This window comes from Mobula birostris, chromosome 13, assembly GCF_030028105.1.
Source record: "Mobula birostris isolate sMobBir1 chromosome 13, sMobBir1.hap1, whole genome shotgun sequence".
Taxonomy (NCBI): Eukaryota; Metazoa; Chordata; class Chondrichthyes; order Myliobatiformes; family Myliobatidae; genus Mobula; species Mobula birostris.
The window spans coordinates 2,450,057-2,466,633 of record NC_092382.1 but is presented as its reverse complement, the minus strand read 5'-3'; the positions used below and the strand labels follow the sequence as shown (position 1 = coordinate 2,466,633).

Below are 16,577 nucleotides of genomic sequence, written 5' to 3'. Positions count from 1 at the left end.
GAGTTCTGAGAAAATTCACAAGGATGTTGCCAGGTCTGGAGGACTTGGGTTATAAGGAAAGATTGAACAGGTCAGGAATTTATTCCTTGGAATGTGGAATACTGAGGGGCGATTTGTTTGTGATAGAGGGGCGTAGACAGGGTAAAAGCAAGCTGACTTTCTCCACTGGGATTGGGTGGGACTACAACCAGAGGCCATGGGTTAAGGGTGAAAGGTGAAACGTTAAGGGGAACATGAGGGGAAACTTCTTCACACAGACGGTCATCCAGGTGTGGAATGAGCAGCCAGCACAAGTGCATCCTTTAAACAGCTGTGCGGACCAACCCTTCATCTCGTCAAGAAACACAATTTGCGTGAGACTGTTTCAGTTACTGTGGGGCCAGGCACCCATGCTGCTCAGCAGGAACAGGGAATAATAACAATGGAGAGAGTCAGACTGAGCCAAGTCACAGATTGGAGATGGCAGAAATGCCCCATTCTGATAGAGACAGGAAGAGCATCAGGGAATTGATGGTCATTCCAGATACCAGCACTGTGACCAGTCAGAAGATGATTTCTCTGTCGAACTTGGGTTGAACCTCACTGTAACAGTGTGATACCAGATCAAATCTTGGCAACTCAAGTAATCTCATCTGAAATGTCCTACACCCACTGATGGATTTTGATGATCTTTTCACAGGTTAAAAATAAGAAGGAATTTGTCTCAAGGAATCGCAAACACAACACGCCAGTTTTGCTGTCTCTGTCTAGATATTTAAGAAGTGGAGCAAGGGATTCATTCGACCATCCTTCCTGCTCAGACTGTGGGGAGGGATTCACTCGGTCATCTCAATTGAAGGTACATCAGCAAGTTCACACTGGGCAAGGTCACTCATCTATTCAGTGTGTGAGAAAGGATTCTGTCGGTCTTCCCACCTGTGGACACACCAGTCAGTTCACACCGGGCAGAGGCCGGTCATCTGCTGAATTTGTGGGGAAGGATTTACTCGGTCATCTGAACAAATGGCACACCAGCAAGTTCACACCAGGGAGCGGCCGTTCACCTGTTCAGTCTGTGGGAAAGGATTCACTTTGTCATCTCACCTACTGACACACCAGCGAGTTCACACTGGGAAGAAGCCATTCACCTGCTCAGAGTGTGGGAAGAGATTCACTCAGTCATCTGACCTACAGAGGCACCATCGAGTTCACACTGGGGAGAGGCCGTTCGCTTGCTCAGACTGTGGGAAGAGATTCACTGAGTCATCCAACCTACTGGTACATCAGCGAGTTCACACTGGAGAGAAGCCATTTACCTGCTCAGTCTGCGGGAAGGGATTCACTCAGTCATCCAACCTGCAGAGTCATCAGCGAGTTCACACTGGGGAGAAGCCGTTCACCTGCTCAGTCTGTGGGAAGAGATTCACACTGTCATCCACCCTGCAGAGTCATCAGCGAGTTCACACTGGGGAGAAGCCGTTCACCTGCTCAGACTGCGGGAAGGGATTCACTCGGTCATCCCACCTACAGAGTCATCAGCAAGTTCACACAGGGGAGAAGCCGTTCACCTGCTCAGTCTGTGGGAAGAGATTCACTCAGTCATCCCAACTACTGGCACACCAGTCAGTTCACACTGGGGAGTGGCCATTCACCTGCTCAGTCTGTGAGAAGAGATTCACTCACTCTTCCATCCTACAGAGACACCAGCGAGTCCACACTGGAGAGAAGCCGTTCACCTGCTCGGAATGTGGGAAGAGATTCACTGAGTCATCTCACCTACAGAGTCATCAGCGAGTTCACACTGGGGAGAAGCCGTTCACCTGCTCAGTCTGTGAGAAGAGATTCACTTGGTCTTCCGACCTACAGAGTCATCAGCGAGTTCACACTGGGGAGAAGCCATTCACCTGCTCAGAATGTGGGAAGAGATTCGCTCGATCATCCACCCTACAGAGACACCAGCGAGTTCACACTGGGGAGAAGCCGTTCACCTGCTCAGAATGTGGGAAAGGATTCACTCAGTCATCCAACCTACAGAGTCATCAGCGAGTTCACACTGGGGAGAAGCCGTTCACCTGCTCAGTCTGTGGGAAGAGATTCACTCAGTCATCCAAGCTACTAGCACACCAGTCAGTTCACAATGGGGAGTGGCCATTGTTATGAATCCCTAGGGTTTGTTTGCTGTGGACTGTCATTCTGAGAGAGAAAGAGAGAGATTAAGAAGGTGAATCAGTCTGACTTGCATCTTGTTTACATCGCTCACAGCTTGTTTAGTTTTAATCAAGGACACAGACACTCAGAGTCAGACGGAGATGAAGGAGGAAAAATGGAAGGATTGAAACAAGGGAATTAGTGGCCAAGGGTCACTGTTTAGAACTTTCCTATGCCCACAAGTGTGGGTTAATTATCAATTCAGTGTATATCGAATGTGTGGTTGTCACCTCGTTTGATCTATAGGAGTGGATCGGATTTGGGGTATCCTGTGAAGACCACTTATGTGTTAACCCTTGCCTGAGTGTGGTGTGGTAATTCACTTGAAGACGATACCCCTTGTGACAAGTCACTTTCGGTGATAATTTGTATGTGGACTTGGAACAACGACGGATAAAACCTACAGCGACTGTTCTCTCGTTTTACCACGGTGGAAACTGTGGAATTCAACGTTATTGCCTTCTCTCGACATTTGCTCTGGATTACAAATATCTCTCTCTCCTCAACTATTCTGTGGTTGTACTGAACTTTCATACTTTACCATCTCAAGACTCCAAGCCTTGTTTCCCCTGAGCTCAATAGTTTGGGAGTTATATTTACCCACATGAATACACATAACACTGTTAACTTTTGTTTATCTTGCTTAAGTTACTATATTGTTAGTAGGTACTAATAAAGATAATGGATTTAACATCAAAAACAGACTCTAGGTGTAGTCTATTGCTGCTGACTCATTTCTAAAGCGTTACGGTTCATAACAAAATTGGGGCCTGCATCCGGGATAGGAACAGATTTGGAGGCATATTGATTAATTATCGATTTCATTGGGGAAATCCCTTTTGATTTATTTGTGTGTGGAAATTCAGCAGCAATGGATGTTGATAGATGTCTGGAAGCGCCAACCTCCGAGGCACTAAAGGACATCAGAAGGATTGAGTTGTTGAGTATTGCAAAAAGGTTAAAACTTGCTAAGGTGAAATTGACAATGAGAAGGGCACAGATGCAGAAGATCATAACTGAGCATTACGTATCTAAGGGTGTGTTTAACGTGGAGGAGTTGGAGGTGTTTCCTGAAAGTAAACCTAGTGAGCTTGAGCTCCAGTACAAGTTAGACAAAATAAAGATGGAGGCTGTGGAAAGGCAGAGGCAGGTTGAGGCTAGAGAGGCAGGAAAACGGAGAGAAGAGGTGGAAAAACAGAGAAGAGGCAGAAAAACAGGGAGGAAGCAGAAAGACAGTGGCTGTTCGAGCTGGAAAAGATAGAGAGATTGCAGCAAAAGGGTCTCGCGTTAGACTCTGGTGATAAGTTTGAGGCCAGTCGTGAAGATAAATTGGTACCCCCATTTGACGAGGCAGAGGTTGATAAATACTTTCAGCATTTTGAGAAGGTTGCTCAGAGTTTAAAATGGTAAAAAGAGGATTAGCTCATTATCTTACAAAGTGTAATTAAGGGAAAGGCTCAGCAAGCCTATTCTGCTTTCACAGTTGTTGAAGCAGCTGATTATGACATAGTGAAACAGGCTGTACTCAAAGCTTACGAGTTGGTCCCAGAAGCATACAGGCAAAAGTTTAGAAATTTGAGGAAACCTGTGAACCAGACCTATATGGAATTTGCTTAAGAGAAGTTTGTGTGTTTTGACCGCTGGTGCATATATAAAAATGTAAATGATAATTTTAACAGCTGGAAAAAGTTGGTTTTAATTGAAGAACTCAAAATGTTCGTCCCTGGTGACATAGAGGTGTAATTAGATGAAAAGGACACTGCCACTTTGCAGGAGTCTGCTAGATTAGCAGATGAGTTTGCTTTAACCCACAAGGTTATGTTTACCCTGACTCAGGAGAGTTTCCAAAAGAGTAGCAGGGATAACCAGAAATTAAAGCTGGGACTAGTGACAAGAGTAAGGATGAAGGGAAGCAGTTGAAGGAGAAATATTCTGGTCTCTCTTGTTACTATTGTAAGAAAGCTGGTCATATGATGGCTAATTGTTCTGTCCTGAAGAAGAAAAAAGAAAAGGAGGCAGTCCCACATGCCTGTGATCAGTATGTTGAAGCACCTATAAACCCACAGGGTTCTGAAGATTCTGTTGCGGCTCAGTTAAGGACTGAGAGGTCTAACCAAGTTAAGAAGGGATTCAAGCAACACACATCAAAGTTGCTGGTGAATGCAGCAGGCCGGGCAGCATCTCTAGGAAGAGGTACTGTCGACGTTTCAGGCCGAGACCCTTCGTCAGGACTAACTGAAAGAAGAGCTATTAAGAGATTTGAAAGTTGGAGGGGGAGGGGGAGATCCAAAATGATAGGAGAAGACAGGAGGGGGAGGGATGGAGCCAAGAGCTGGACAGGTGATTGGCAAAGGGGATATGAGAGGATCATGGGACAGGAGGTCCGGGGAGAAAGACAAGGGGGGGGTGTGAACCAGAGGATGGGCAAGGGGTATATAGTCAGAGGGACAGAGGGAGAAAAAGGATAGAGAGAGAAAGAATGTGTGTATATAAATAAATAACGGATGGGGTACGAGGAGGAGGTGGGGCATTAGCGGAAGTCGATGTTCATGCCATCAGGTTGGAGGCTACCCAGACGGAATATAAGGTGTTGTTCCTCCAACTTGAGTGTGGCTTCATCTTTACAGTAGAGGAGGCCGTGGATAGACATGTCAGAATGGGAATGGGATGTGGAATTAAAATGTGTGGCCACTGGGAGATCCTGCTTTCTCTGGCGGACAGAGCGTAGGTGTTCAGCAAAGCAGTCTCCCAGTCTGCGTCGGGTCTCGCCAATATATAGAAGGCCACATTGGGAGCACCGGACGCAGTATATCACCCCAGCCGACTCACAGGTGAAATGTCGCCTCACCTGGAAGGACTGTTTGGGGCCATGAATGGTGGTGAGGGAGGAAGTGTAAGGGCATGTGTAGCACTTGTTCTGCTTACACGGATAAGTGCCAGGAGGGAGATCAGTAGGGAGGGATGGGGGAGGACGACTGGACAAAGGAGTCGCTTAGGGAGCGATCCTTGCGGAAAGCGGGGGGGGCGGGTGTGGGGAAGATGTGCTTAGTGGTGGGATCCGGTTGGAGGTGGCAGAAGTTATGGAGAATATCCAATATCCGGGCCCCGGGGAGCTTCCGGCTGATGAGGGAATGGGAACCGATGGGTCTCTCAGACAGAGCTGAGCTCCAGCTGTCTAAATGCAAGGATCGGGAACTCGGAGAAAGGGAACAAAATCTTTTACATCAGCTGTTGTGAAAATCACCTTTGTTCTGCCTCCAGTCACAAACAAGAGAAAATCTGCAGATGCTGGAAATCCGAGCAACACACACAAATTGCTGGAGGAACTCAGCATTAGTACTCTTTTCCATAGATGCTGCCTGGCCTGCTGAGTTCCTCCAGCATTTTGTGTCTGTTGCTTGTTCTACCTCCTCTTGTTCTGGACTTTTCTACCCATGAGAACATGTTTTGTCCCATTCTCTCTGGGTACATAATGATATCAAACACCTTTGTCCTGGGCAACAAGTAGCTTTCACATCACAAATGTGCCAGACTCCAATGAGACAGACTACTGCCCTTCCCTTCATATTCATTGGCATTGCCATCACTGAGTTCACCACCGTCAGTCACCTGGGGGAGGGTTCAGGGGAAATATTTATGTACAATACAGAAACTGGTGTTACCTGTGTGTATTGTGGTGATGCAAAAGTTACTGGAGAATTTGCAAGTGGGAGGAAGTGGTGTGATATTTGGAATTCTGACTTTTTAAAGTGTCATTTAGCAAGCAAATCAGGTATGGACAATGTGCAAAAGTTCTGGTGAAAAAATCCTTCATTAACCGTTTCAGGCCTGCTACATAGGTTGTGTGAGAGTGCAGATGAACTCGATCAAACCCAGAGGAGATCAAAGTTCTTACTGACAGTGATATGCCAGCTGTTAAAATAAATACCTCTCTATATAAAATTCACAGTGCACATGTTGTCACTGGGTAAAAAAATGTACAGTACAAGATTTATGTGCACACTGGTCATGACAAATTAGAGGGGACATTGGTGGGAAGGTGGGGAGACCTCCAGTGTCCCTGATGCCCTCACATACAAGATGTGCATCCAGCTGCAGCTTGTAACCCTGCACTTTACAGAGTGGGAACTTGAAATGGATGAATTTTGGATCAGCTGGGAGTCGGAGGGGGTGATAGATATGACATGAAGAGAGGTGAGTTACACCCAAGGTGCAGGACACAGCAAACTGGGTGAGAGTCAGGAAGGGGAATGAGGTTAAATAGCCATCGCAGAGTACTCTTTTGTCCATCCCGCACAACAACAGGTGGAACCACTTTAGAAACATTTTGGGGGAATTACCTGGCAGAGGAAAGTCAAACGGGTGATAGGGGATTCGTTAGTAAGAGGAACAGAACAAGAGGGGACCAATATCCTAGTGATAAGGCTTGCTAGTTCTAGAGTTGGGGGAGTGGGGTGATGTGGTTAAAATAAGTTGTAGGGGGAATGGGAGCCAGAATGACAGAATAGATAGAGGAGAGGCTGAATTGAATTGAATTGACTTAATGACATACATCCTTCATATACATCAGGAGTAGAAATCTTTACGTTACGTCTCCATCTAAATGTGCAATGTGTAATTTATAGTAAATTATAATAAATAGTTTGTACATAGGACAGTCAATATAACATAGTTATGCAATTGTATCAGCATGAATTAATCAGTCTGATGGCCTGGTGGAAGATGATACCCTGTTGGTCTTTTTGCTGTGGTACCATTTCCTGGATGGTAGCAGCAGGAACAGTTTGGGGTTGTGGTGAATTGCATCCCTAATATCCTTTGGGCCCTTTTTACACACCTGTCTCTGTAAATGTCCTGAACAGTGGGAAGTTCACATCTACAGATGTGCTGGGCTGTCCGCACCACTCTCTGCAGGTTCCTGCGATTAAGGGAAGTACAGTTCCCATACCAGGCAGTGATGCAGTCGTCAGGATGCTCTCAGTTGTGTCCCTGTAGAAAGTTCTTAGGATTTGGCACCCCATCCCAAACTTCTTCAACCATCTGAGGTGAAAGAGGTGCTGTTGTGCTTTTTTCATGACACAGCTGGTATGTACAGACCATGTGAGATCCTCGGTGATGTTTATGCCAAGAAACTTAAAGCTGTTCACCCTCTCAACCCCAGATCCATTGATGTCAATAGGGGTTAGCCTGTCTCCATTCCTCCTGTCATCCACAATCAGCTCTTTGTCTTTGTAACAATGAGCGAGAGGTTGTTTTCTTGACACCAGTCAGATGTTGTTTAGACCTCAGATAGAGTCAACAATCAAATGGTTGAGCATGGTGCAATGAATGTGCTGAGCTGTGTATATCACAATGCAAGAAGCATCGTAGGATAGTCAGATGAGCTCAGGACAGGGAATTATGATATAGTAGCCATTATTGGGACTTGGTTGCACCCAACAGTCTGAGGGATTTAGAGGAACAAATTTGTAGAGAGATTGCAGACCATGCCAAGAAACAAAGGTTGATTCAGTGAATGATTTTAACTTTCCATATATTGATTAGGACTCCCATACTGTAAAAGGACTAGATGGGGTAGAATTTGTCAAATATGTCCTTAATCAGTTCGTAGAATTCCCAACATAGAAGTGTGCAATAAGCTGTTAGGAAATGATCCAGGGCTGGTGACAGAAATTAGTGATCATAATGCCATGAGATTCAAAGTAAATATGGAAAAAGAAAGGTCTGAACCGCGGGTTGAGATTCTAAATTGGAGAAAGGTCAATCTTGATGGTATCAGACAGGATCTGGCAAGTGTGGTTTGGGACAGGCGTTTTCTGACAAAGGAGTACTTGGTAAGTGGGAGGCCTTCAGACGTGAAATTTTGAGGGTGTCTAGTTTGTATGTGCCTGCCAAAATAAAAGTTGAAAGGTAACTGGTGCAGGGAACCTCAGTTTTCAAGAGATATTGAGGCCCCAGATATTTTGTTCCTCCAAATGCCTCAGACTGTTGGGTGCTACCAAGACTCATTAATGACTACAATATCGTAATTCCACCCCCGAGCTCATCTGACTTTTTTTTTGTTGTCTTCTGTTGGTTTCTGAAAGCTTCCCAATAGTTTTTGCTCTTCTGTTTGCCCTCTCTTTGGCTTTTATGTTGGCTTTGGCTTCTCATTTCATCCACAGTTGTGTCCTCCTGCCTTTCCAATGCTTCCACTTGTTTGGGATGTATCTATCACTCGGTTCCCAGAAACTCCAGCCATTGCTGCTCCATTGTCACTCCTACCTTTTCCCTTCCAACCAAGTTTGGCCAGCTTCTCTGTCATAGAAACATGGGAATGTTCAGTACAGAAACAGGCTATTTGGCCCATCTAGTCAATACTGAAAAAACATCTAAGCTGTCTGATGCAACTACCTGCACCAGGACCATCGCCCTCCATACCCCTACCATCCAGTCGGCTATCAGACTTCAGTTAATTGTGAAATTGAGCTCATATTCTTCACTTGTGCTGACACCTCATTCCACACTCTCACAACCATTTCAGGAAAGAGCTTTTCCAAATGTTCCTGTTAAATTTTCACCTTCCCCACTTACCCATGACATCTGGTTGTCATCCCACCCAACCTGAGTGGAAAAACATGCTTGCATTTACCCTATCTGTACCCTCATAATTTTCTATACTTCCAACAAATTCTCAAAGCAATGTATAATTTCCTTAGTTATGTTTCAAGCCTTTTTTAGGTGTATAAAATGATGAGGGGCATTGATCATGTGGGTAGCCAGAGGATTCTTTCCCAGGGCTGAAATGGCTAACAAGAGGGGGCTTAGTTTTAAGATGCTTGCAAATAGATCCCAAGGGGATATCAGGGGTAAGTTTTTTTACACAGAGTGGTGGGTGCGTGGAATGCACCGCCGGCTATTTGTGTGAGAGTGTATCAGCTATTGTGGGGCCAGGAACCCATGCAGCTCATTGGGAACAGGGAATAATACCAATGGAGAGTGTCAAACTGAGCCAGGTCACAGATTGGAGATGGCAGAAATTATAGAGACAGGAACAGTATCAAAGAATATGTTGGTCATTCCAGATACTAGCATTGTGCCCAGTTAGAAGATGATTTCTCTCTCCAATTTGGGTTGAACCTCACTGTAATAGTGTGATGCCAGATCACACCTTGACAACTCAAGGGATTTCATCTGAAATATTGTCCTACACCCATTGATGGATTTCATAAATATTTTTACAGGTTAAAAATGACAAGGAATTTGTCTACGGGAATCTCGAACACAACACGCCAGTTTTGCTGTCTCTGTCTAGATACTTAAAAAGAGGAGCAAGGGATTCACTCGATCATCTGACCGGCTGGCATGCCCATCATTTTACACATGGGGGGGAGCCCATTCATCTGCTCAAACAGTGGGAATGGATTCAGTCGGTCATTTCAACTGAAGATATATCAGCAAGTTCACACCGGACAAGGCCATTCATTTGTTCTGTGCGTGAGAAGGCATTCAGTTGGTCATCCCACCTGTGGACAGACCAGTCAGTTCACCCTGGGCAGAAACTTGGTCATCTGCTGAATTTGTGGGGAAGGATTCACTCGGTCATCTGACCTAATGGCTCTCCAGCGAGTTCACACTGGGGAGCGGCCATTCACCTGCTCAGACTGTGGGAAGGGATTCACTGAATCATATAAACTACGGATACACCGGTCAGTTCACAGTGGCGAGAGGGCGTTCACGTGCTCAGACTGCGGGAAGGGATTCACTTGCTCATCCCAACTGAAGGTGCATCAGCGAGTTCACACTGGGGAGAGGCCGTTCACCTGCTCAGACTGTGGGAAGGGATTTACTTTGTCCTCTGTTCTACAGAGACACCAACGTATTCACACTGGGGAGAGGCCGTTCACCTGCTCAGTGTGTGGGAAGGGATTCACTTGCTCATCCCACCTGAAGGTACATCAGCGAGTTCACACTGGGGAGTGGACGATCACCTGCTCAGACTGTGGGAAGGGATTCACTGAATCATATAAACTACGGATACACCGGTCAGTTCACAGTGGCGAGAGGGCGTTCACGTGCTCAGACTGCGGGAAGGGATTCACTCAGTCATCTGAACTGTTGGTACACCAGCAAGTTCACACTGGAGAGAGGCCGTTCACTTGCTCAGTGTGTGGGAAGGGATTCACTCGGTCATCGAACCTACTGACACATCAGTCAGTTCACACTGGGGAGAGGCCGTTCACCTGCTCAAACTGTGGGAAGGGATTCACTTGCTCATCCCACCTGAAGGTACATCAGCGAGTTCACACCGGGGAGAGGCCGTTCACCTGCTCGGACTGTGGGAAGGGATTCACTTGCTCATCCCAATTGAAGGTACATCAGTCAGTTCACACTGGGGAGAGGCCGTTCATCTGCTCAAACTGTGGGAAGGGATTCATTCAGTCATCTGAACTGAAGGTACACCAGCGAGTTCACACTGGAGAGAGGCCGTTCACCTGCTCAGACTGTGGGAAGGGATTCACTCAGTTATCTCAACTGAAGGTGCATCAGGGAGTTCACACTGGAGAGAGGCCATTCACCTGTTCAGATTGTGGAAAGGGATTTACTACGTCATCTCAACTACTGAGTCACCAGCAAGTTCACACTGGAGAGAGGCTGTTCACCTGCTCAGACTGTGAGAAGGGATTCACTCGGTTGTCTCATCTTCAGAGACACCAGCGAGTTCACACTGGGTAGAGGCCGATCTGCTGCTCAGACTTTGGGAAGAGATTCTCTCAGCCATCGCCACCAAATGTCCATCATTGAGTTCACACTGGGGAGAGGCCGTTCACCTGCTGTGAATGTGTGAAGCAATTCGCTCAGTCATCTAACCATATGTAACTCTCGCTTCAGCTAGCAGCTTAATATAGGGGGTGATAGCCCCCAGCCCGGCCAAACTTAAGAAATCTCGTTTGGGTGGATGCTGCAGGATGTGACCCCCATTACAAATCAGTACCCCAAAATAACAAACGGTACATAATATGCGATTAAACGATTGGGCTTTGTAGTTCTTACTTTGACTATAGGGCTAGTAAAGAAAAAATAAAGGAAAAGGGCCCACTCTCTCCATTCATGTCTTCTCATCGCTCCCCAGCAAAAGACCTGCAAAAATCTCTCTTCCAGACTCACAAGAAAGAACAACATTTCTCTCATTGGATAGCCCTGCACTTCAAAACTCTGTTGTCTCTAGTCGTAACGTAAACATTGCTGCTACAGAGAAACAGTAACCTCAGCAGTGAAACATTACAGAGAGGCCATTACATTAACACTGAAACCTCACAGCATGTTACAGTTGTGACACACTACTGGGTTCACAATAGACAATAGGTGCAGGAGTAGGCCATTTGGCCCTTCGAACCAGCACTGCCATTCACTGTGATCATGGCTGATCATCCACAATCAGTACCCCGTTCCTGCCTTACCCCCATAACCTTTGATTCTGCTATCTTTAAGAGCTCTATCCATCTCTTTCTTGAAAGCATCCAGAGACTTGGCCTCCACAGCCTTCTGGTGCAGAGCATTCCATACATCCACCACTCTCTGGGCGAAAAAATGTTTCCTCAACTCCATTCTAAATGGCTTACCCCTTATTATTAAACTGTGGCCTCTGGTTCTGGACTCACCCATCAGCGGGAACATGCTTCCTGCCTCCTGCGTGTCCAATCCCTTAATAATCATATATGTTTCAACAAGATCCCCTCTCAGCCTTCTAACTTCCAGTGTATACAAGCTCAGTCGCTCCAATCTTTCAACACATGACAGTCCCACCATCTTGGGAATTAACCTTGTGAACCTATGCTGCACTCCCTCAATAGCAAGAATGTCCTTCCTCAAATTTGGAGACCAAAACTGCACACAGTACTCCAGGTGTGGTCTCACCAGGGCCCTGTACAACTGCAGAAGGACCTCTTTGCTCCTATACTCAATTCCCCTTGTTATGAAGGCCAGCATGCCATTAGCTTTCTTCACTGCCTGCTGTACTTGCATGCTTGCTTTCAGTGACTGATGTACAAGAACACTTGGATCTCGTTGTACTTCCCCTTTTCCTAAATTGATTCCATTTAGATAATAATCTGCCTTCCTGTTCTTACCACCAGCGTGGATAACCTCACATTTATCCACATTAAACTGCATCTGCCATGCATCCGCCCACTCACCCAGCCTGTCAAAGTCACCCTGCATTCTCATAACATCCTCCTCACATTTCACACTGCCACCCAGCTTTGTGTCATCGGCAAATTTGCTAATGTTACTTTTAATCCTTTCATCTGAATCATTAATATACATTGTAAACAGCTGCGGTCCCAGCTCTGAACCCTGTGGTACCTCACTGGTCACTGCCTGCCATTCCGAAAGGGACCCGTTAATCACTACTCTTTGTTTTTTGTCAGCCAGCCAATTTTCAATCCATGTCAGTACTCTGCCCCCAATACCATGTGCCTTAATTTTGTCCACTAATCTCCTATGTGGGACTTTATCAAAGGCTTTCTGAAAGTCGAGGTGCACTACATCCACTGGCTCTCCCTCATCCATTTTCATACTTACATCCTCAAAAAATTCTAGAAGATTAGTCAAGCACGATTTCTGCACTGGGGAGAAAGTTTCAACGAGCTGCATGCTGGTTATTTGTCCATCACCGTTGCTGAATGCAATTTCGAGAGTGACTGTCGGTGCTGAACTCTGCAATTATTGCTGTTGCTCACCAGACCCAGTTCTGCACACTGGTCACTGAGCATGGGAGGAGGTTCTTCTGCATATTCACCTTTATTGGGACTGGAGTTTAACGTGGACTGGAGTGGAGAGCGGCCAGTGAAGGAGTGGAGCTTTGAGGCTTTGGCTCGAGAGATTTCAGCGAGCAGAGGCAGAGGATGAGCTTGCTCCCAGTAAGGTAAGGCTGGGAAAGTTTATTTAATTAATTAACTTAGGAGTTAGTAATGGAGGCAGTAGATAGGGCAGTCCAGTGCTCCGATTGTAGGATGTGGGAAGTCAGAGACAGCACAATTGTCTCCGATATCTACACCTGCAAGAGGTGCATCCAGCTGCAGCTCCTGTGAAATCGGTTCATTCGGGGGGCAGAGGCAGTAATAGATCAGAGTTTCAGGGAGACAGTCACCCCTAAAAGTCAGGAGACAGGTAAATGGGTGACTGTCAGGAGAGGGAAGGGGAATAGACAGAAAGAGCAGAGCACCCCTGTGGCCGTTCCCATCAACAATAAGTATACTGTTTTGGACACTGTTGGTGGGGACGACCTACACCTACCAGGAACAAATTGTAGTGGTCACGTCTCTGGCACCGAGACTGGACCCTCAGCTCAGAAAGGAAGGAGTGAAAAGAGGAGAGCAGTAGTTATAGGGGATTCGATAGTTAAGGGGACAGTTAAGAGGTTCTGTGGGAAAGATATAGAATCCCAGTCTGTTCCCTCCCTGGTGCCAGGGTCCGCGATATCTCGGATGGAGTTCTCGGTATTCTCAGAAGAGAGGGTGAGCAGCCAGATGTCCTGGTCCACGTGGGGACCAATGACATAGATGGGAGTACGGATGAGGTCCTGAAGAAGGAATAAAGGGAGTTAGGGGAAAAAAGTGAAAAAGCAGGACCTCAAGGGTGCTAATTTCAGGATTGCTGCTTGTGCCGCGAGACAGAGAGGGTAGGAACAGGAAGTCATGGCAGTTGAATATGTGGCTGAAGAGTTGGTGCAGGGGGCAGGGGTTCAGATTTCTGGATCATTGGGATCTCCTCTGGGGAAGGTCTGACCTGTACAACAAGGACGGGCTGCACCTGAACTGGAAAGGGACCAATATCCTGGTGGGCAGGTTTGTTGGAGCTGTTGGGGAGGGTTTAAACTAGTTTGTCAGGGGGGTGGGAATCAGAATGTGAGTGCAGTGATTAGGGTAGAAGAACAAGGGCACGATGCTGTGTGTTCTGAGTTGCTGAGGAAGGACAGGCAGGGGACAAAACATAAATGTAGCCAGTTTGAGGGGTTGAAGTGTGTCTATTTCAATGCTAGGAGTATTAGGAATAAAGGGGATGAACTTAGAGAATGGATCAGTACGTGGAACTATGACGTTGTGGCCATTACTGAAACTTGGCTGGAGGAAGGGCAGGATTGACTGATGCAGGTACCGGGGTTTAGGTGTTTTAAAAGGAATAGGATGGGAGGTAGAAAGGGGGGGAGTAGCATTACTGATCAGGGATAGTATCATGGCAATAGAAAGGGAGGACGCTGCAGAGGGAGTGTCCACTGAGTCGGTGTGGGTGGAAGTCACAAATAGGAAGGGATCAATCACTGTGCCGGGAGTAGTCTATAGGCCCCCAAATAGCCCTCGGGACACCGAAGAGCAGATAAGCAGGCAGATTTTTGAATGGTGCAGGAAATACAGGGTTGTAGTTATGGGTGATTTCAACTTCCCTCATATTGACTGGCACCTCTTGACTGCAAGGGGGATAGATGGGGCTGAATTTGTCAGATGTGTTCAAGAAGGATTCCTGACACAGTATGTGACTGGCCGATGAGAGGAGAGGCCATACTGGATCTAGTTCTGGGTAATGAACCTGGTCAGGTGGCAGACCTCTTGGTGGGGGAGCATTTTGGTGAGAGTGGCCACAACTCCCTTAGCTTCAGCATAGCTATGGAAAAGGATAAAAACAGACAAAATGGGAAAGTGCTTAACTGGGGAAGGGCTAACTATGAAGGGATGAGGCAGGAACTAGTGAGAGTAAAGTGGAAACAGGTGTTGAAAGGTGAAAGCACAAGAGTAATGTGGAGGAAGTTTAGGGACCACTTGTGCAGGGTTCAGGATAGGTTTGGCCCACTGAGGTAAGGAAAAAATGGTAGGAAAAGGGAACCGTGGCTGTTGAAACACGCGAGGCAACTCGTCAAGCGGAAGAAGGAAGCATATGTTAGGTATAAGAAGCAGTCAGAGCCCTGTTGGTTGCTTTTCGATTGCTCCTACCCTGTTTACTTAATTGTCTCTACCAGTCATTTTTTTTTTGAAATCTTATTATAATACTTCAATACTGCTTTACTATGGCTGGGAAAAGAACCAAAGCATTTGCAAAAGAAAGAGAAACAGAAGATGAATCCCCAGTCACTTTGGATTCAATCAGTGACTTCCTTAAACGGCAAAAGTAGGAATTCTCTGAGGAGTTTCAACTGCTTAACGGCAAATTGGATACAATTCAACAAACTTTATTTGAGCATGAGAACCAAATTCAGGAGAATACTATGAAGCTAATAACACTTGAAGAGGACGTTGAAGATACAATTAAACTCTGCAAGGAGTTATCTTTATCTAGTGATAAAATGCTGAAAAGGATCATCAGTCTCGAAAGCAAAAACAGGAGAAATAACTTGTGAATCCTGGGTCTTGAAGAATCAATTGAAGGCGCTGACCCTACGAAGTTTTTTGCAAACTTTCTGAAGCAGCTTTTCCCTGCTTTATTCACTTCGGAGCCGAAGCTCGATCGAGCTTCTTGCTCTCTGACTTTGAAGCCATTGTCCTTGGCAGCGAAACCCAGATTGGTCGGACTAGCCTTTCATGAATTTCGTATTAAGGACCTTTTAATTCGCCATACCCGGAGACAAGGAATGATCAATTTCCAAAATTACAAGGTTAGATTTGTGGAAGACTATTCACCTGAAGTTTTGGCTGATCGTATGAAATATAAAGAAGTTATGTTGGGATTTTATAATAAAGGATATAAACCATCCCTTCAGTTCCCCGCACGTCTGAGTATCGTTTTGAAGAACGGATTGTGAAAAAGAATAAACTCAGTTGAAGATGCGAAAGAGTTTCTGAAGGATGAAGTCTAAAACTGTTATATTTCTTATTTGATCAAGTTTTTTCTTCTGTTAATATGAATTTGAAATAAGGTTACGTTTTGGCTGTTCATATATTGTCTTTTGTTATGTATTTTTTTGATACTACTTTATTTTATCCCTTTTTAAGGCTTTATTTTAATACAGCTTTCTTTGAATTTGTTTAAAGTCATCCTTTCATATTTTCGAATACTGAGTTATTTTGCTTTTTATGTTGTGTCTTGGTAGGGGCATAATGACCTTGCAGGACTGGAGGTTTTTTCTCTGTCAACAGGATTTTTTGGGGCCGGTACTTAGTTCTTAGCTCGCTGACTGTCTGTTGGTCAGCTTTCTCGCTTTGGGTGGGGGAGGGGGGTAGGGCCTATTTCTCCCTGGGAGCTCTGTTGGGTTGAATGTATGATTGTTTGTTTGAATACCTTACTTTACGGTTTGTTTTCTAGTTTTAATAACTTATGGCTAGATTTTTTAATTACACATTGATTGGTATTTAAAATGGTTCAAAATATTAACCTATTTAGTTTGAGTGTGAAAGAGCTGTATCACCCCTTCAAAAGGA

The 16,577-nt window shown here is 45.6% G+C and overlaps 1 protein-coding gene across 4 annotated transcripts in view; it reads left to right on the top strand.

The window, feature by feature from the left end:
- The window catches only part of LOC140208220 (uncharacterized), a 26,691-nt gene extending 10,114 nt beyond the window's left edge, over nucleotides 1–16,577 (top strand). For 3 of the 4 annotated variants that reach the window (XM_072276728.1, XM_072276726.1, XM_072276727.1), the window contains one exon: nucleotides 680–3,080. In XM_072276728.1, coding sequence (XP_072132829.1) covers nucleotides 1,003–2,139 — 1,137 coding nt within the window. In that variant the 5' untranslated portion in view covers nucleotides 680–1,002 and the 3' untranslated portion in view covers nucleotides 2,140–3,080. Of the gene's footprint in view, nucleotides 1–679; nucleotides 3,081–9,410 lie in introns of those variants that run through there. The other variant, XM_072276729.1, reaches the window with a different exon arrangement.